The 22,454-nt window shown below is 40.0% G+C and overlaps 1 protein-coding gene across 2 annotated transcripts in view; it reads left to right on the top strand.

The window, feature by feature from the left end:
* Positions 1-22,454, top strand: part of HDAC8 (histone deacetylase 8) — a 219,579-nt gene that overhangs the window by 95,547 nt on the left and 101,578 nt on the right. For both annotated transcript variants that reach the window (XM_084788813.1, XM_084788812.1), the window contains exon 9: positions 2,788-2,882. In XM_084788813.1, coding sequence (XP_084644939.1) covers positions 2,788-2,882 — 95 coding nt within the window. The remainder of the gene's footprint in view (positions 1-2,787; positions 2,883-22,454) is intronic.

Raw genomic sequence — 22,454 nt, forward strand, 5'->3', positions numbered from 1 at the left:
CTGGTCAGCTTGCCAAGTGCTTTTCGACACCTAGGCACTCTGAATGAAGTATGTGTCAATTCTGAAGTTAAAGTTAAAAGTACACCATTTGCCTAGCATGCACAAGACCCCATGCTCAAGGCCAAATACTGAATGAAAAGGAAGAAAGAAGAAAGTATCTCAGATTATAATAGAGGATGTCAGCCCCCAAAGACTGGGAGCCCTCTTCTGTCAGAATAGTCATTCATTCTGTTCTTCCCGTCATGTTTTAGAAACATACCAATGAGATTCTATCTCTACTCACACATGAATAGTAAACAGGAGTTAATTGAAGAGCTAAGCTGAGTTCAAGAGTTACTCCTTCCCCCAAAGCATGGTTTTGTTATAATGAAGCAAACGTGAGAGAGCCGTAGTCTCTTGAGCATTCTTGCTTCCCTCATACTGATATTTGCCTTATTTATCTAACTGAGCACTAGGTCTGTTTGGAACCTTGCCCAAGCTCAGCCACCTTTATAGTTTCCTTGCTTAGGACCTTCTGTTTCTCTACCAGCCACAGTCTTTCTTTCATTAGATCAATAAATTAGTACATTAAAATATGGTTAAGAAGCTTGAGCTTAAAATGCACATATATATTTCACCAGGCACGGTGGCACATGCCTATGATCCCAGCAGTTGGTAGGTAGACTCAAGAAGATCAGGAGTTGAGGGCTAGCATGAGCTACACAAGAGCCTGTGTCAAAAATGAACTAGACAGTCCATATATATGGCTCAGTAGCTAGGAGCACTTGCCTCTCCTGGCAAAGGCCCCAGGTCCAGATCCCATCCCTCGTCCGGCAGCTCACAACCTTCCATTACTCTAGTTCCAGGGGATCTAATGCCCTCTTCCGGCCTCTCTGGGCCCCTGCATGTACATGGTATACATACATACATGGAGGCAAAATACTTACACACGTAAAATCTTTGTAAAGAATTTAAATGCATATATGATGAACAAGCTAATGTTTGATTTTATCATTCTCTTGTAAGACCCAAGTCCAGGTAAAATCTGGGAAGGCCTTATGTAAAACAGGGGGGGGGGACGTGCATACAGCACAAGTACGCCAACCTAGTCCTTTGACATTGTCAAACCCCAGGGGGATCAAAATTAAAACTGCTTACAAGAGACACTCTCTTATGAAAAGCTGGCAAGAAATTTATTAACTTCATCTCTAGGGAAAAAAAAAGATAAAGTTGATAAGCATTGCATGGCATATTACTTTCCTTAACAACACTAAGGATGCTGATTATGATACAGATCCAGCAAGAGGGGAAAGACCTTTCTACAACAGACATCTCTAAGAATTTAACTTTTGTTTGAGGCTACAGCCTTCTCTTGAAGAACCTATTAGTATTAGCTCAAGCTCTTTTGCTTTTGTAACCTAAAGCTGGGCTCTTAATGTAAGTATAACCCTTTTTATGCAATATGTACATTCTGGTTTTTTTTAAGTTTTTCAGAAAAGGGTTTCTCTGTGTAACCCTGGCTGCCCTAGACTTGCTTTGTAGACCAGGCTGGCCTTAATATGTGCACTCTTGAAAGTGCCTGTACATAAGTGAATTTTTTCCAATCAAATAATATGTGTATACTAGAGATAGCATACTCCTCAAGCAAAACCTATAGTGATTCTTCTTAAATAACTATGCTAGATATGTCTGACTTCTAGACTAACTTTGCACACTAGGGATGGTTAAAGTAATATCCAGCTGGAACCCTCTGCTCTTAACACATAGACAATTAGTAGTGGTGGCTCCATTCTTAAGCTTCTTCAGAGCAGTCCCACTGAGGCCTGAATGACGCTCTCCAGAAACCATAGCTTCCCTGACCTTTCAAATAGTAGGAAAGCTTAAGAAAAGTTAATGGCATGTCCCAGTTTATATATGTTAGCTCAATGTAACAATGAATAGTATCCTCTATTTCTCTTAAAAGCATATCATTTTGAATGATAATGCATATGGTCACCCTTCCTAAAATAGAGCCAATTTTATTCCCCTTGGTCTGCTCCGAGGTTAGGAAATCATTCCATTTTACCCTTTTCCTCTTGGAATTTAGCTAAAGGCCAGTGTCCTAATGTTTGCATGGCAAAGCACATCCATTCAGCGTAAAAATATGCTGATTATTAACCAGTGCAATATGGCTGCTGGGTGACTGACAGGCCCTGACAGGATGGGTCAGGATGTCAATCATCAGCCCCTTCCTCGGCTCACTTTCTTTGATCTCTGCCACCAGGCTTGCATTTTGTGGTGAAAAGGAATGCTGATATCAAAAGAAGGAAGTCTGTTTCTGTCAGCACTTCCCTTTTCTTTTTCCTGGATGCCTTTAGGACTAGATCTGCCAATAGCTTTAAAATACAAATCGTAGCCAACTGTCACTTTATAGAATTGTTGCAAAATTCATCTGAGAAACTATCACATTGGATGGGCCACCTCCAGCCATCTGGGTTCCAGGGTTCTCAGTCTTGCTAATGTCTCTTGGTGGATCGGAGGTGCTTGGCTTCCTAGGGTGCATATTTGCTGGAAGATGAGAGCCTCCGTAATCTGTGTTGCTCTTGAAATTCCAAGTTCCACTCTATGCATGATCTGACTGGTCCCCCTAAGGTCGGCCCACTAGGTGGTTTACAAATATCATTAAGTGATGTTTAAGTAGAATTCTGCAAGTTGGAGTTGTCTTTTTAGCCATTCTATTAAAACAGTTTTCTCTCCTTCCTTACCCCCTCCTTCTCCTGTTGTTCTGTGACTGTCCTTTCCTAACTTCACAATTCTTGATGGACACAGGAGGCTATAACCTTGCCAACACGGCTCGTTGCTGGACATACTTGACCGGGGTCATCCTAGGGAAAACACTATCCTCTGAGATCCCAGATCATGAGGTAAGTAAGGCTCTGACAAGTCCTCTCTTCTCTAAGGGGAAGAGCTGAGTCATTCCACCTAATCAAAATCACGTCCTCACCACTCAATACCGTTTTGTTGAGAGACACTTCAATAACAATAACACACTGTTTTGGCAGAATAGTGGTCTCTTGTTCCAAAATAGCCAAGACCTTCTGCCTTTTTTTTTTTTTTTACAAAAGCTCTCAAAGGCCAACCAACTTTAATTTCTCAATTAATTACAGAGACTGTGGGAAGGGGTCACCTGTTCACACAAAGAACTCTTTGGAATATGTGCATATTTTCAGCCCCTAGTCTCAAAAGGGAAGGGACTAGTTTTTAAATGTATAAGCTAGGTTTTGGAGTGTTTTAGGGTTGTCACAGGTGAGATGTGACACATATTCTTTGGTGGTCATCCTGTTCTCTTGCTTGTCTTTGACTTCCGTAAAGTTCGGAAGGCAGCATCACAAGAAAGCCTGGTCTGCTGGGTTTCCAGTAATTAGAGGTTCAGAGACTGGGGCTGGACCATCTGAGTTGAAATGTGTCATCTGAACCCTTGCCATTTTCTCTAGTCATACGAGATGGCTGTAACAAAGCAGAGGTGTCTGTTTTAGTTTTCCCAAAAACAAGTAACAAAAGCTGTCTGGGACCTGTGAGTGTGTTGAGAATGACTATTGCAAAGGTGTACCCCATCTCCTCCCACCTACTTCCACCCCGGGCAGGGAGTATGCTATAACAGATGAGGATCTAGCCACAGACCTTAGACTGTTTGACTCAAAAGAGCAAAACAGTCTGTGAAGCCTCGCTTTCTCTATCTCTTTCCCAAAGACAGGGATAGTGCTTTGCTTTAATGTTAGGATTTCTGCCACATGTATCACTGTGTACTTGAGCACATTATGCTTTGTGGAGTCACTATTCTTTTTTTTTTCTTAAATTAGAAGTAACTTAAACTAATTTCCTTCCAATTCTCTTCATACCATAGGTGAGGTATAATATGTAACTCAGAGAAACCACTCAATATGTCTAGAATACAAATAGAAGGCACGCTATAATTTGAGACAATTTGCTAGTGTCAGGGTTAATGGAAGTCTCTTTTCTTGACTTGACTTACCTTTATTCAGTATTTGGAAGCTTAATGAAATATAAAGCTAAGTGCTGTGAACAAATGTAATTGCTGTTATTGCTGTGGGAATATCTCAGATTGCATTGTAATTTAGAGCACTGGGACGCCAAAACCTGATCAAGTTATGTGAGAAAGCAGCCGTAAGCTGTAGTAGTCTGAATTGAGAGTGAGTGTTATGTTCCTCAGACGCAAAAGCAAATCTAATGATTCATCTGTATTAAAAGAGTGATAAAATTTTATTAAACACGAATATTGCCTCTGGTACCTGGAGAAGCTATGTGCGTGAACAGATGTGGGTTTAGCCTTATAGATTGAGAGGCTCTGTCTTTATATGGACTCATTCTGCAAGAATAAATGAGATGTAATGCATGTCAAGTGCCTGAGACACAGTTCGTGTCACCTAATAGACGTTTCAGAAATGCAAGTTCTTACTTTCCTTTCGCATGTTCCACGCTTCTTATACCCAGATGTTTATGACTCTGTCATTCATATATCTGTCCAAACCCTTTGTGAATCCCTTCTGTCATATTCTTCTGGTATAAAAAATATGAGTCATCCAAGATGGAACAAAGAAGAAAATTGAAATGACAGTCTTCAGGTAGAATGAGATATTATTTTAATGAAAATTGCCAAAAATACAGCACACAGCATGAGCGCATATATAAGTTTTGTGTCACAATACACAGTTGCACACAAATATCCTGTGGTCCTCTGCAATTGGATCAACAAATGGTAGATTAAAAAAAATATTTCCTGTGTATCCATTATTTGCTAGGAGCTGTACTAACTCTCAGTGCCTTAAAAGATGCAAAGGTCAGTAAGACCTTATCCCTATCTCGTGCGGATGGAGAGGGACAACGTGCATGGGGAGCTGTGCCGGTGCAGATGGTGATAACACAGAGCAGAGTAGGAGCTCCAAGACCAGACAGGCATGTTCGCGCACACCTATATAATCTCAGCAGTCTAGCCACGAAAGAAGGAGGACTGGCAGTTTGAAGCTAACTTGGGCTACATAGCAAGTTCCAGACCAGACCGGGCCATTGAAGAGACCCTGTCTCAGGAAAATCAAAAAGTGGGGGCTGGAGAGATAGCTCAGAGGTTGAGAGCATTGATTGCTCTTGCAGAGAACCCAGGTTCAGTTCCCAGATCCCCCCTGTAGTGACTTAAAGCTGTCTATGACTCCAGTTGTGTGGGATCTGACACTTTTCTGGCCTCCATGGGTTCCAGACATACCAAGGATGCATAGATACACATGAAAGCAAAACAGCCTTCCACATAATTTCTTTTTCCAAAGTAACCAGAAGATAGTCAGAGCAGTGACTATGGAGATATGCATCTACTTTGAAGGGAGTACAATATACCCTGCTCTCCCGGAGCCAAAGGGGGACTTGGAAATACAGTGAGCACAATCACAAGGTCACGCTATTGCAACAGTCAGCTAGGGCCCAGCTGACCTCCACACTATCTCAGCTCTCATTCTTGGACTTTGTTCTTCCATCTCCTAGGATAACCCCCCCTCCTCCTCCTCCTCCTCCTCCACCACCACCACCACCACCACCACCATCACCATCACCACCACCAAAGGCCCTTTCCCCACTTCTGTGCTGTCTTCCTAGATCTAGCTGCAATCCCCTTGATTTTCAAAACCCTTTGGCCTAAATCAACCAAGCCTTTTAAAGCTATTCCTTTACTCCCTTATTCATTTAACAATTATTCATGCCCCCTGCCCCCACCTACTACTTGCCAGGACATTTTCAGATCTGAATTCAGTGTCCTCACAACTACTACCTTCTAATTAAGGCAACAAAGCAGCGTGTTCAAATCCAGGATAGGCTGGGAGCAAAGGTGTGTGTGTGGGGGGGGGAACTCTTTCAACAGAGCATACAGTTGAGCTGAGAGCGGTGGCATGTGGTTGTGATCCTCTAACACTCAGCAGTCGGAGGCATAACAATCACAAGTTCAAGGACAGCTTGAGCTACCTACATAGCAAGTTCCAGGCCAAACCAGGGAGACCCTGAAACTTTAGACTGGATAATCAAGATTGATTCAGAGTTTGCCAAGTGATGAAGAGAAAGGTCTATAGAGTACACGAAAGAGACAGAAGCCGGAAAGGCCAGTGAGAAGTGTGCTATGTGTGTGGCGCAGACTATGTAAGAGAATAAGAACACTTGGAGCTTTAGTGGGACCTGTGACTAAATATGAAGAACCTTAAGTGCTGTGGTCATGGGCCTATTTTTTTTCCTCCGGAAAAAAAAAAGATGGATTTGGTTTTTAGAAAACATTTGGGGCTGGAGAAATAGTTCAGTGGTTTTTAAAGCACTTGCTGTTCTTAGAGAGCAGGTTTGGTTTCCAGCACACACATGGTAGCTCACCACTGCCTGTAACTCCAGGTCCAGGGACTCTGACGCCATCTTCTAACCTCTGCAAGTACCAGGCATGCATGTGGTGTGCATAGAGTACATACATGCAGTCAGAAACACACATACATGGAAGATAAATAAATCTAATGCTTTTAATTGAGAAAGCTTTTTCTTAGAAAGTAGAAGATAGATTGCTAAGGGGATAAACTTGTGAAGTCATACAACCAAGTTAAAAGGTGCAGGTATACTTCTAGAACATTAGTCAAAAGGGTTGTGAGCAGAAGTATTACAGATTTGGGATTTTGGGGACCTGGGGGGATTAGGGGTGAGATTTTTATAACAACTGTATAGAAATAATGGGATGTCTTGGAGATGGAACAGGAATCTAAACACAATTCATTTGTTTCAACTACAGCCTCTACATATAGTGTGAAGATAACTTTACAGACTATTTTAATGATCTTTTTTTGCATGAAACAATGAAGGTGTGGTCATTTCCACTTCTGGTATAAGATAAACACTAAAATGTTTTAGACTCTGGAGCATTTTGGATCTCAGACTGAAAAAAGCAAGCCCTGTACAGATTTTCCATGTAATAGTGCTATTGTCAATGTACTGGCCTTTTCATGGGTTCCTGTCATGTTTGGGCTTTCCCCATGGCAGAGTTTCAGGGCCCAGTCATGCATGCATACTCTGGTTCTCTCACGCTTTCTCATTTGTGATGTCTCTTTATTCCACAATTGCCTATCTAGCCTGGTTTCATAAGGTTGTGTCCAAAGAGCCAGCCCAGAATGCCTGTCGAATCTGCACTGGGCTTGCTTTTTCAGATCCCTTCCTTGCATGGCAACACAGAATGTTCCTTAGGATGGATGGGTTTCTCAGGGTTTGGGTCCCAGGGCTGACTTATGTTCCCAGCAAGACTACACTACATTTCCATTCTCCCAACTTAAAAAGAGAACTTTCTCTATGTGAATGCTGTCATGTACTCAAATACCTGCTTCCTTAGTTGTTTATTCAATGAAAGGCGGCCAGCTAGGTGAGTGCTTAACATTCTGCTAAACACAGAAAACTCAAATAGACAACCTAACACTGGTGACCAGAAAAATAGGACAGGTCTGAACCTCTTCAGAACTCACAAAGATCCATCTGCCTCTGTCTCCCAGGTGCTGAGATTACAGGCATGCGCCATCACACCTAGCTTCCTGTTGCCTTGTGGTTTGTTTGTTTGTTTCAATTACTTCCCACCTTCTTTTGAGACAGGGCCTCTCACTGAACCTTTGATCTGCTGATTGTCTAGGCTGGCTAGCCAGTGAGTCCCAGATATCCTCCTGTCTCTGCCTCCCCAACGATGGATTGTCAGTACATGATGGCTTTTACATGGTACTACCAGAGAGATAATAAGGTCTTCATGCTTGCCTGGCAAGCAGTTTACCTTTTGTGTATGTGTGGCAAGGCTGCACATAGCCTACCTAGGCTAACCTGGGACTCCCTGTGTAGCTGAGGATGACCTTGAATTCCTACCACCATCTCCCAAATGGTGAGATTAAAGGTGTGTGTCACAACATCAAGCTTGTGGTGCTTTTTGCTTTTTCAGAGAACTGGCTTTTTATTTCATAGACTTCACTTGTTATTTTCTCCCTTGTGCTTTCTTTTGTTGTTTTTAGTTCTTTTCCCAGTTTCTTAGAATAGAAATGTAGCTTATTAGGACAGGTGAGAAGTAAGCCTTTAATCCCTATACTTAGGAGGCAGGGCAAGTGGATCTTTGAGTTTGAGGCTAGCCTGGTCTACACAGCAAGTTTCAGACCAAGCTACATAGTTAGAACCTGTCTCAATACAAAGCAAACCTTAGCTCATTGATTTTTTATGCTTTTTTTCTAATATGAGCATTATGAGCTAAAGATCTCTATGTAAGCACCAATTTAGCTGCTTCTCACAAGTTTTGCTCTATTTGTTTTTTAATTTTCATGTGATGCAAAATATTTTCTCCTTTAACATATGACTTATCTTAAAATATAAGGCTTTATTTTTAACTGATTCTCAAATATTTAAAGGCTTTTCCATATGTTTTTAAAAATATTTTTATTATTTTCAGATTATAATATATCATTTTTCCTTCCCTCTCTTCCCTCCAAATCAGTCTATATACTCCCTTTGTTCTCTTTTAAATTTGTTGCCTCTTTTACATTAATTGTTGTTACATGTATAAGTGTATGTATATATGTGAATATGTATTTTTCATATAGATATTTATACATACATACATATTCCTAAATACAACCTGCTCAGTCCATATAATGTTACTTGTACATATGTTTTCAGAGCTGACCATTTGCTGTTAGATACCCAGTTGGTGTGCTCTTCCCTAGGGAACACTATTTCTCCTGCTCTCCGCATTCCTTAGTTACCTGTCATTCTTTGTGTAGGGCTGAGGCCCTGTGGGCTTTCCACCATCATGCCAATGTTTGCATGTCTACTGTTGTCCCCGTTCAGCTCATGTGTGGGCTGTCGTGTTTTGAGACTTTATGGGTACAGCTTTTTATACTACTGGGAGACAACAGGCTTGCAGCAATCTCCCTGATCCTCTGCCTCTTACAGTCTGAAGTTTCAGTGGTTGTGAACCACCATGTGTGTGCTGTAAACTGAGCCCAGGTCCTCTGCAAGAGATGAGCAACAGGTGCTGTTAGCCACTTGCTCACCCTTATTTTTTTCATTTTTATGTAACATTGTTGTTACCAGAGAACATGCTCTGTATCATTTCTGTTCTTTTATGTTTACTGAAAAAAATGTAAGGGCTGCATGTGATTTAGAAAATGTTTAACTATAATCTAAAGAATATGTGGTCTGCTGTTATTTGAATGACATGTCCATCATTATCAGCTAAGTTTTGTGAGTATAGTTTATATCTTCTCTATCACTAGTGAACTCTCAGTGCTTGTTCTGTCAGTTACTCAGAGCTGAAATTTCCAAGCATGATTTTGGATTTCTGTACTTATAAGTTCTATCTAGGCTTCATATACTTTTGAAAGTTTGTTATTAGATACAGACACACTGAGGGTTGTTATGTCTTCTTATGAATTGACACCTTTATTATTATGAAATATCCCTCTTTATTTCTGGTTATCATCATTGTTTTGAATTCTACTTCATCCCATTTAAATATTGCCACACATTTCTTTATTATTGCTTGCATGATGAATCTCTTTTTCTCCTTTTACTTTGAATATATTAACATCTTCATATATAGTGGATTTATATAAACAGTGTCTACTGATGCTTTCATAATCAAGTATGATAATTTCTGCCTCTTAGCTGTTGTACTTGAAACAGTTCATAAATTTAGCTTTATATCCATCTTCCTGTTTATTTTCTGTTTCTGTCATCTGTTCTGTGTCCCTGCCTCATTCCTTCCCTCCTTTTATCTTTTGAGACAGGGTTTCTACACAGATCCCTGACTGTCCTGGAACTCACTATGTAGACCAGACTAGCCTCAAACTCACAGAGATCTGCCTGCCTCCTTTGATCCTCCTGTCTGTAAGCCTATACTAGCATTAAAAGCATGCACTATCAAGCCTGGCTCTATCCTTTTTTTTTTTTTTAATATATGATTTGGTTTTTGTTTGTTTCCTTTTTGCCATGTGGTGCTAGAGATGGAACCTAGGCCCGCATGCATGCTAAACTGAATTCAAAAGAAAGGGGTGAAGCCCAGACGAGACAGTTAGGCAGCAAGTCGGAAGGTGGGATACAGATGAAGACTTCTTGGGATTCCATTTTATCTCATTGCTTGCTTACTAGCCGTAATTTGTATTGATTTTTTTTATATTGATTGGTTTTAAAGCAAAATTTTATTATATTTTATTTAGTGTGTGTTTGTGTGTGTGTGTTTACGTGGTGTGTACGTGTCATGGTGCACGCACATATGGAACTCAAGAAGACAAGTTAGGAAAGTCCGTACTCTCCATCAACCATGTATGTTCTGGGGATTGAACACAAGTCATCAGGCTTGGTAGCAATCACTCTTAGTTTCTGAGGCATCTTCCTGGCCCCAGCATGAATTTTTAAGTGAGAGTTTACTTTCAAATACTTTACTTCACATACCTTACAGCAATGTTCTTTCATTCCTCCTTTCCTTTGTATTATCACAGTCACATACTTGTTGTTGTTGTTGTTGTTGTTTTTGAGACAGGGTTTGCTCTGTGTAGCCTTGGCTGTCATGAACTCACTTTGCAGACCAGGCTGGCCTTGAACTCACAGCGATCTGCCTGCCTCTGCCTCCCCTGGTGCTGGATTACCGGTGTGCACCACCATGCCCGATTCACATACTTCTTTTTAATGCTATTAAAAACCTCTTTGATGCATTGTTATTGAGTTTTGCTTTAGATGGCCAGATATATAGACATAGATATAGACATGTGTGTATGTATGTGTGTGTATATATATATATATATATATATATGTATGTATGTATGTATGTATGTATATTGGTTTGGGGTTTTTTTGTGTGTGAGACAGGGTTTCTCTGTATAGCCTTGGCTGTCCTGGACTCACTTTCCAGACCGGGCTGGCCTCGAACTCACAGAGATCCATCCACCTGCCTCTGCCTCCCAAGTGCTGGGATTACAGGTGTGCACCACCGTGCCTGGCAGGTCAGTTATATTCTTATTTTAAGATATTTGAAATGTACTTAAAATAAGAATAATAAATCTAATCTGTCCTACTGTACATAGCCTGTTTTGATTAAAAAGAGCTCTTTTCTAGGACTTATGAAATCCTAGTGTTACAGACTTCCACCTGTCTCTTTATTATCTGCCTTAGTAGGTGACAGCTCATTTACCCTACCTGCGTCTTCTTTCAAAGTATATTGACATTGTTTTAGTTAAACTATATGGCAAAAACACAGCTTCACAGGTATGAAAAGAAAGGAGTGTTTTAATAACCTTTTCTGATAATTATGTGCATTCCTTGAGACTTTACCAAAACTCTACAGATGGCAATTTCTTTAATGTTAATTCAGTATGGAGCCTTAAAGAATCTTGGTGAATTTTTATATACTGTTAGGTTACATTTGTATTTTGAATGGATATTTGACCCCCACCTTATACATGGTATTTGGAAATATATCAGCTCATTGAGTTATAAAAACATTCAAAATGTTCACAGATTTCATGCAGCATAAGAAATATATTGATATCACCAGTGAATTCCCTGGGGGAAGCTTAGGTTATGAAATGCCATGAAGCTTACAGTGGCAGAATCAAGTTTTCAGAAATCATAGTTTCACTAAAAACTATGAATTTGTTATCATTGGCAACAAACACGTCAGTTGTTTACCATAAACTTTTAGGCTCCCTTCATTTTTTAGAAAAGACTTGCCAGCTTCCAAATGTTTAATCATAATATTGGATCATCATAATCCATCAGTTGTTCTCTCGGGCAAAAGCAGTATCTGGTGGAAGCCAGCTAGTCACCCCCACTGCATAGTCACAGAAGAGCTTTTCCTCATGGCAACCCTTGCACAGCATTCTATCCCAAAGCACCTCCTCATGCTTCCTATGCCGTCGCACAGAATACCAAATCCAGCAGCAAGATTTAATAAAATCTACAACTTTAGTACTTCAACAAAGACATTCTCAGGTAAAATTAGATTTTTTTTTTTTTAGTATAAGTTTATGGCAAAAGAATATAGTTCTCAGTGGTACACTTGATACTACTGCCTTAACCCGTACATGGTGCCAGCAGTTTTTCCTCACCATTGCTTTTGAACTGCCATGCAAGTATAAACAACAGTGTTCCAACACAAACCGTGAGCTTCAAACAAGTTACTCGGCACTTTAAATATTGTAGCACCACTTCTGTTTGTTTCCTATCATTCACATAAAAGAAAGTCTTCTGCTAAGATTAGTTCTGATACCATATGATATAAGCAAAACAGCAGATCAAGCCGCGCTGAGATCGGCCTGTTGGTAAGAACACAGTTCAGAAAATGGATTGCTAGGTACAAGTCTCCATGTTTGCAGCTAGATGTTTCGATCAGCAAGCTACTGAGCCATTGAGAAAAGACAGTGTTGTGAGTATTTTCACAAACGTTTCCTCTGTTAGGCAGTGAACAATGTCAACTGTTCAAGGCTTTATTGGCCTCGGAGCTTGAGGGTTGCAGATCTCCAATCAATTTAGCCATAAGACGCCACAGTGGCTTTTTCAGTTGTAGCTCAAAAAGTGGTAACAAGCAACTTTGGTGTTTATTGATTTAACTAGTTATTAGGTTTTTCCCCCTAAAGTTGGGGGTTACAGTACATATGCCTGACTGGTCTGGAATTTGCTATGTAAAATAGGATGGTCTTACATCTGCAACAGACCCCCTCCCATCTTTGTCTCATGAGCTACCATGTAACTTGTAGCTTTGATGAGCTTATGGTAGCCATACATCTGTCCATATTTATACTCAACTTCTAACCAGACATTGTAGCTCACACCTAAAATCTAGGCACACAAGATGCTGAGGCAGGAGGATGGCTTCAAGGTCAGGTTCAGCCTTGGGCTACACTTCTAGTTCTAAACTACCCTGAACCAGTTTCAAACATATGTGTATATTTATTTATTTTACTTTATGAATGCTCTAAAAATGGTAAAACTTAAATGATGAATTACATATAGTTAAAAATCTGTTTCATATGAAACTGTATAGCAAATTAGTGACAAAAATATTTTTCATCATTATTTTCATTCTTCACTTATAATTTCTCCCAGTTTCTTTGAACTAAGTCCCTTCCTTCCACGAGTCAGACTCCTCACTGATACTTCATCTTCATCATTTTCAATTTCTATAAAAATAGATGTTGCAGCAGGAGTTTGGAAAAGCAAGGCTTTTCATCTTCCTTTGTTCAGCCAACAACAGCACGGTAGGGTGACTTCAGTTCACAACAATTTATTATGTATTTCTAAAGAGCTGGAAGGGAGGGATTGGAATGCTCTCACTACAAAGATATAATGAATGTTGAAGGAGATGAAAATGCTAATTACCTTGATTTTATCATTAGACCCTGTGTACATGTATCAGATTATAACACTACTGTGCCTATAAATATATACTACTATTATCTGCCAATTAAAATTTTAAATTAACATTTTAAAGATACGATATATAAACAGTAATCAAAGAATGTATTAATGTCTGTCCCTTTTTTTAAAAGCAACTATTTTTTACCATATAATCTAGCAATTACATTCCTGGGCATTGTTCCCAGAGAAATAAAAACTTACATCCACATAAACTATAAATAAATGTGTAACTTTCATAGCCCAAATTGGAAGTAACCCAAAAGTCTTGTAATGTATAAATGGTTAAAAGGATTATGATCCATCTATGCTATGGAATACTAGTCAGCAATAAAAACCAATGAACTGTTGATGTGTGGAATAACTTGGATAGACCTAAAGGGTGTTATATTGATCAAAAATAGCCACTCTCAAAAGATCTGACCTAAAATTGTGCTACAGAGCTATAGTAACAAGCACAGTGTGGCATTAGCACAATAGCAGAAACGTAGACCAACCAAATACAATTGGGGACCCAAAAATAAACTCACACAACTACAGCCACCTAATCTTTGGCAAACTATTTAAAAAAGTGCATTGGGGGGGCAAGGAAGACAGCCTCTTTAATAAGTCATATTTAGAAAACTGGATATCCATATTATCAAAGAAAGAAACTAGATCCATATTGCTTATCTTGTACAAAAATTAATAAGGAATTGATCACAGACCTTAATGATAAGTCTGAAACCCTTAAACTGCCAGAGGAAAACATTTTAAATATGGACACGTGCAAGAAATTTCTCAATAGGACTCCAATAACACAAGAAATAGCCCCCATATGAGATTATATGAAATTATGAAGCCTCTACACAACAAAGTAATAATCACCAGTGTGAAGAGGCAGCCTATGGGATGAGAGAAAAACATTTCCCAACCACACCCCAGATAGGGGCTTAATAGCTACAATCTATAAGGAGCTCTAAAATTTAAACACATAGAAATAAAATAATCCAACCAATAAATAGGTTGTCTCAAAAGAAGTGCAGAACTAGAGAGCTAGCTCAGTTGATAAGTACTGCCATTGCAAACATGAGGGCCTGAGTTTCACCCCCAGTGCCCACATAAAAAGCCAAGCATTGTGGCATACATGTGCAGTTCTAGCACTGCAGAGCCCTGGGCCTCACTCACTGGCCAGCTATCCTAGCCAAATCCCTGAGTCCCAATCCCAGTGAGAGTCTGACTCAACAATGCAGGGTTCACAGCTAGAAAGGAATGATACCCAAGGTTGACTACACTCCACACCCCTCCACGGGAATCTATACATACACACCAAAAAATTGCAAATATTCAATATATATTTTTTTCAGTGTTGTTTCCCAATTTTTAATAAACATTGTTTTCATGAATTTTTTCCTCATCTGTTACTCTTTTTTTCTTTCTTTTTTCTTTTTTTTCAATATATTTTTAAAAATTGTTTAGTATCTTCAGCCAGCAGGAAAATACAAATTAAAACGGTTTTACAATTCTATCTTATTTCATTCAGAATGGTTTCTCTCAAAAGAACAAATAAAAACAAATTCTGGTGAAGATATGGATCACCATATCTGTGGGACTATAAACTGCTACAGCCAATGCAGAATTCAGTATGGAAGTTCCTTTTAAAAATTGAAAATACAACTACCATATGGCCCAGATACATATACTACTACCCCTGTAGGTACAGCCAAAGCACCCTAAATCAACACATCCTTGTCCATAGCTGCCTGCTTCACAATAGCTCATATACCAATCGTTAGATGACTGGATAAAGAAAATGCGGCATGTGTACATAAAGAGTTGTATTCAGCTGTAAAAGAGAATGAAATTGTAACACTTACAGGAAAGAGAATGGAGCTGGTGATCTTTATGTTAAGTGAAACAAGCCAGACCCAAATATATATAATGTTTTCTCTCATATATAATCTAAATTTCAATTTAAATATGCATGAGTGTATATATGTGTGTATATGCATGCATATACATATATGTAGGTCATGGGAACAAGGATTTGTAAAAGAGAAAGAGGCCTAAAGGGAATGGGGGGGAAGGTTAGTAGAATATGTCTAACATGAAAACAGAGGGAGGGACTACTTGGGGGAGGAAGAGACCAGCAGAAGAGGGCATGGCAGAGAGGACAGTAAGGAGGACAAATAAGAACAAAGTAGAATGATACCTATTTGTGAAAATGTCACACTAAAACCTACTAGTTTATATACTAATTAAGGACGATAAAATTAAAATGTCATATACTGCATGGTTCTATTTATATCATGTCTAAATGGTAAAATAAGAGAAATGAAAATCATGCTAATGATTTCTATGGATGAGAGATGGAGTGATGGCAGAAAATGGGCATCTGTGGTAAACAGTGCAACACAAAGATTTACAAATATTTCTGTGGGGGTGGATGGAGTCTATATTCTGACTGTGGTGATGCTTAAACCAGTCTATACACGAGATAGAATTACATGGGAGTAAATGTGATGCTTTTCTTTCAATCTTCCTATGTCATTATACTTAAACTTTGCAGGGGGGCACTAGGAATAGAACCCAGGGCCTCAGAATACTACCGAATTGTCATATTTAAACTGAATTTTAAGATTTCTGAATATAATTTGGGTCGTGTTTATTTTAATGTATTCTGCCAATCTATTCTGTTGTTTTATTTTCTTCTTTGTTTGTTTGTTTGTTTTCAGGACAGGGTTTCTCTGTGTAACCTTGGCTGTCCTGGACTCTCTTTGTAGACCAGGCTGGCCTCAAACTCACAGAGATCCACCTGCCTCTGCCTCCCAAGTGCTGGGATTATAGGTGTGGGCCACCATGCCAGGCCCAATCTCTATTCTTTAGTTTAAACATTTAGACTATTTTTAGAGTTGCAAGAATAGAGTTTTTTATTTTAATTTAATATAATTTATTGAGATTATATCCCAATTGTTATCCTGTCACTTGTATCTTCCCACCCCCTTTGCCCTATTCCCCCTTCCCTAGACCTCTGACAGAAGGGGACCTCCTCCCCCACCATATGACCACAGCCTGTCAGGTCCCATCCAGATAACCTGCTTACCCTTCCTCTGTGTACTGCCAGGTCTCCCCACCAAGGGGAAGTGGTCAAATCAGAGGCACAACAGTTCATGTCAGAGGCTGTCCCTGCTCCCCTCACAACCATGGAGAATGAACTGTCCATTGGCTAGATCTAAACAGGGGGTCTAGGTTTACTGCATGCATTGTCCTTGGTTGGTATAGTAGTCTGGGCAGAACTCCCTGGGTCCTGCCGGCCTTGATGGTCTCCTTGTGGGACTCCAGAATCCTCTGGGTCCCTCTATCTCCACATTCTTCCATACCACTCTCCACGCTCCACCTAGACTACAGCATAGGCTAGTTGATCAATGGAATTGAGTCAAAGACCTAGAAATCAACCCACACACCTACAGATACTTGAGTTTTGACAAAGAAGTCAAATCCATACAATGGAAAAAAGAGCATCTTCAACAAATGGTGTTGGTCTAATTGGATGTCTACATGTAGAAAAGTGCAAGTAGATTCATATTTGTTGCCCTGCATAAAACTAAAGTCTAACTGGATTAAAGACCTCAACATAAAACAGGCACACTAAATCTGTTAGTAGAAAGAGTGGGGGAGAACCTTGAACTCATCGGAACAGGAGACAACTTCCTGACCAGAACACCAACAGCTGAGGCTCTAAGGTCAACAATTAATAAATGGGACCTTATGAAACTGAAAATCTTCTGTAAGGCACAGGACACTGTCAATAGAACAAAATGGCAGTCTCTACAGATTGGGAAAACATTTTCACCAACCGCTACATCTGACTGAGAACTAATATCCAAAATATATAAAGAACTCAAGAAATTAAACACCAACAAACTAAATGACACAATTTTAAAATGGGGTACAGTGCTAAACAGAATTCTCAACAGAGGAATATTGAATGGCTACGAAACACCTAAAGAAATGCTCAACCTCCTTAGTCATCAGGGAAATGCAAATCAAAATGACTCTGAGATTCCATCTTACACCCATCAGAATGGCTAAGATCAAAAACTCAAATGACAGCACATGCTGGTGAGGATGTGGAGAAAGGGGAACACTCCTCCATTGCTGGTGGGAATGGAAACTTGTACAACCACTTTGGAAATCAATTGGGCATTTTCTTAGAAAATTGGGAACAGCTCTACCTCAAGACCCAGCTATTCCACTCCTTGGAATATACCCAAAAGATGCTCCACCATACCACAAGGACACTTGCTCAGCCATGTTTATATCAGCTTTGTTTGTAATAGTCAGAATCTGGAAACAACCTAGATGCACCTCAACTGAAGAATTGATGAAAAAACTGTGGTACATATTTTTTTTTTCAGACAAATGAATGGAACTAGAAAGGGTCATCCTGAGTGATGTAACCCAGACCCTGAAATACACACAGGGTATGTACTCACTTTTTATAAGTGTATACTAGCCCAACATGGATGTCCCCTGAGAGACTCCACCCAGCAGGGAATCGGGACAGATGCTGAGAATAAAGTTTTTAAATTAATTTATTCATATTACATCTCAATTGTTAGCCCTTCCCTTGTATCCTCCTATTCCTCCCTCCCTCCCACTTCCCCCCTTCTCCCCTCCCCTATGTCTGTGATTGAGGGAGACCTCCTCCCCCTATATATGCTCTTAAAGTATCGAGTCTCTTCTTGGTAACTTGCTATCCTTTCTCTGAGTGCCGCCAGGCCTCCCCATCCAAGGGACATGGTCAGAAAAGGGGCACCAGAGTTCGTGTGAGAGTCAGATCTCACTCTCTACTCAACGGTGGAGAATATCCTGTTCATCGGCTAGGTCTGGGTAGGGGTTCGAAGTTTACTGCCTATAATCTCCTTGGCTGGTGCCTTAGTTTGAGGAGGACCCCAGGACCCAGATCTGCCTGTCATAAAGTTCTTCTTGTAGGTTTCCAGGACTCTATGGATCCTTCTATTTCCCCATTCTTCCATGCTACTCTCACCTAAAGTCTCAATAGGATGTCCTCTCCTCTGACCCACTTTCCTGGTAAGTAAAGTTTTTCATGGGATGTGTCCCTTGGACTAGTGTCTCCATATAAGTGAGTATATACCATTTGTCTCTTTTTGCTTCTGGGTGGACTCACTCATTATGATAATTTCTAGTTCAATCCATTTGTCCACAAATTTCAGGAATTCCTTGTTTTTAATAGCTGAGTAGTATTCCATAGTGTAAATGTACCACAGTTTCTTAGTCCATTCTTCTACTGAGGGACACTTAGGCTGTTTCCATGTTCTGGCTATTATGAATAAAGCAGCTATGAACATGGTTGTGCATATGTCCCTGTTGTGTGGTAGGGCATTTTCTGGGTATATTCCAAGGAGTGGGATAGCTGGGTCTTGAGGAAGCCCTATTCTCATTTTTCTGAGAAAGTGCCAGATAGCTTTCCAAAATGGTTGTACTAGTTTGCATTCCCACCAGCAATGAAGGAGTGTTCCTCTCTCCCCACATCCTCGCCAGCATGTGGTGTCGCTTGAATTTTTTATCTTAGCCAGAGAATGAAGTTTTTATTTTATTTTTATTATTATGTGGTGTGGTATGTGTGGAGAGAGAGAGAGAGAGAGAGAGAGAGAGAGAGAGAGAGAGAGAGAGAGAGAGAGAGAACAACTTGGTGAAGTTGATTTTCTCCTTTCACCTTTATATGGGTTCCAGAGATTGGATTGAGGTCACCAGGTTTGCATGACAGCATATTTGCCCATTGAGCCATGTTTCTAGCCTGCAGTTCTGCTTTATTGGTACAAAACTCTCTAACTTGTCAGTTGTCTGCTCCGCCGCACCCCCATGTAGTTTTTTGGGGGTGGTTGTTTTGTTTTGTTTGTGCCTTAGTTTTTGGTTGTTTTTAGTTGTTTGTTTTTTGTTTTTGTTTTTGTTTTTTGAGCCAGGGTTTCTCTGTGTAACCTTGGCTATGCGGGAACTTGCTCTGGAGACCTCTGCCTCCTGAGTGGTGGGATTAAAGATGTGCTCCACCATGCCCAAGCTCAGGTATGCTATTTTTAAAGAATGTCATTTTACCTGTTTATTAGTCAATTTGTAAAGATTTTATAGCATTTGATGTGGTTACTAGGTTATATACACATAACATAGTCTGCCTATATATCTGTTTAGCCACTTTGAATGAAGAAAGCTTACCTCCTTCCATGTTCTTTTACCCTCTTCCCATTGTAACATAGAATGGTTTCCTTGAATCTTTTGAGAACCATACCAGATAGTACTACATTTTTTGTTTCGGCCATCAAGAATAATTTTATTGTTTTATTTCCATGTGCTCAACTATTTTTTATTTTGCCTTTTTCTTTCTATTTAGAGTACATTTTTCCATTCTTTTAGAACTCCACCAACAAATTCTCTTTATTTTTCTTCATAGGAGAATCTTGATTTCCCTTTCACTCTTAAAGGCTATTTTCACTGGGTATAGAATTGTGTTGGCAACCTCATTTCGGCACTTTAAAAAATGTGCCTCTTTCTTCTTGTATCCATAGCTTTAAATGAGAAATCCCCTGTCATTTCAGCTATTATTCCTATATGAGTAGTTCATGATCGCCCTCTAACTGCTTTCAAGATGTTTTTCTTTATATAGTTTTTGTTTTGTCTTCTTGTTTTCAAGACAGGGTCTCTCTATGTAGCCTTGGGTGTCCTGGAACTCTCTGTACACTAGGCAGGCCTCAGGTCTGCCTCCCAAGACTAAAAGTGTACGCTGCCACCACCCAATTCTTTCTTTCTGCCTAGGACCCTGATGTTCTTGTCCCACTAACCTAAGACTTCCGCACCGCCACCCCCCTACCTCCAGTCTGTTTTCTCTTTTGTTCAGACTGCACACCATCTCACTTTCAAATTCACTATTTTTTTTATCTCAATTACTCTATTTGGCCCATCTAGTATGTTTATTTGGGTTATTGTATTTTCAGTTCTAAAATTTCCATTTGTTTATTCTTTTATTTTATCACTAATATTTTGGTTGTTTTTTTTTTTCGCTTTGTTTCTAGTGTGTTTATAACTGCTAACTGAAACATTTTGTGATGACTCTCTTAAAGTTCTTATTAAATAATTATGCCATGTTCATTATCTTACTATTGACATTCTCATTGAGACTGAACATTTTCAAGCTATCTTTGTAACTAATGAACTTTTCTTGAGACTTTCAAGTGTTGAATTTCATCTTATGAACACTGGCAACCCTGAACTCTGTACTGTGACGGAGGCAGCTTTGTGCCTGATCTTGGTCACTCCCACTCTTCAGTGGGACTCCACACGAACCCTTGAGTGGGACTTTCACTTCAGTAGTAGGACTGTCTCTATTTCTGCCTGGTTTGGAATGGTTTCTTAAAGTTTTGAACATTGTAAAGTAAGGTTTAGTCTTCTAGAAGCTAATTCCATCATTAACAGATGCCAGTAGTCCAGTCTTTTGGTTTTTCTGAGACAGGGTTTCTCTGTGTAGCCTTGGCTGTCCTGAATTCACTTTGTATACCAGGCTGGCCTCGAACTCACAGAGATCTGACTGCTTCTGCCTCTCTAAGTGCTGGATTCCAGGCGTGTGCCACCACGACCGGCTCCAGTAGTCTTTTTGTTCATTGTATATTTTTGATACCTTTTGAAGTCTCCCAAACACATGGGACATTTTTAAAAGTTAACTGTTTGTAATTACTCCACCCACTAAAGAACATGTTTATTTATTCGATAGGTGTACTTTCGCTGGAAGGAATCAAAGTAGCAATGTGTGCTAGGCAATTAACAAATTATTTGACAAACATCTGCCTAAACTTCACCCATAAAATGGAGGTTAATATGCAAATTCAGTGAGCTGTAAAAAACTAAAGTGCCTTGGGAAGGTAGCTGAACCATAGTAAGTAGTCAGCAAACTTTAGAAGGCCTAGGAAGATAGTTCAATAAGGAAAGTATTTGCCATGTAAACACGAGTCCTAAGTTCAAGTCCCAAGCAAAAAGCCATGTGTGGTAGCAAACACTTGGAAGGTGGAAACAGACAAATTCCTTGGAATCACTGGCCAGCACCTTAGCCTACTAAGTAAGCCTCAGGTCCCAGTTAGCGAGCCTGTCCCTGTAGACAGCTCCTGAGGAATGACACCCAAGGTTGATCTCTGGCCTGTCCACAGAAACATCTGTACATATACGCACCTACACAGAGATAAATCAATTATAGGTGTTAATATTGCTAATAAAGCTGAGAAGCCAGCCATTGTGGCACATGCCTATACTCTCAGCATTTAGGGGATTAGCAGATGGACTGTGGGTTTATGGCCAACCTGGCCTTATGAAGAGAGCACCAGGCCACGCTAAACTACCTAGTGAAGCCCTGTCCAAAAACAAGCAAACAAAAACTACATTAGTAAAATTCCTCATAACCAAAGACCTGTTTCATCTTATGCCTCAATGCTGAGTCTTTGATACCCAGTGAGTGCCTAATTGAGAAGCTGAGTGTGGTGCTACTGGATGCTTTATGAATTTAGCCAAACTCCCTTAGTAAACCTCATAGCTCAGGGACTAAACCATTCAAAACTTATTGAAATGAACTATTATCCCCCTATATGAGTAAAGATAGCTATAAGGAAAGGCAAACACTGTCCTATTACTGAAAGACATTGTGTAGAGGGGAAAGGACAACTCTGCAGGGCCAATTCTTCCCTTCAACCTTCTTCGAAGTTCCAGGGCTCAAACCACAGTCACCAGGCTTGCCCTGCACAGGCTTTTGCTGACTGAGCCACCTCCCTAGCCCTTTAACATTCAGTAAACACCAATTATTTATGCATACACTAGGTACTTTGCATTTATTCAGGCAGCCCCCGGAACACGTACCAGGGGCCAGGCAGAGTGCCTTCTTAGTTCTCAAAGCATTCTTCAGTCCAGCCTCACAGTAATCCTCGGAGAAGAAATAGAGCTCATTTTGCATCTAGTGTGTGCCTGAAACTTATACAGATTCCCCCTCCTGGTCTCCTCACAGC

Source organism: Acomys minous (assembly GCF_964271855.1).
Source record: "Acomys minous genome assembly, chromosome: 7".
In the NCBI taxonomy this organism is placed as follows: Eukaryota; Metazoa; Chordata; class Mammalia; order Rodentia; family Muridae; genus Acomys; species Acomys minous.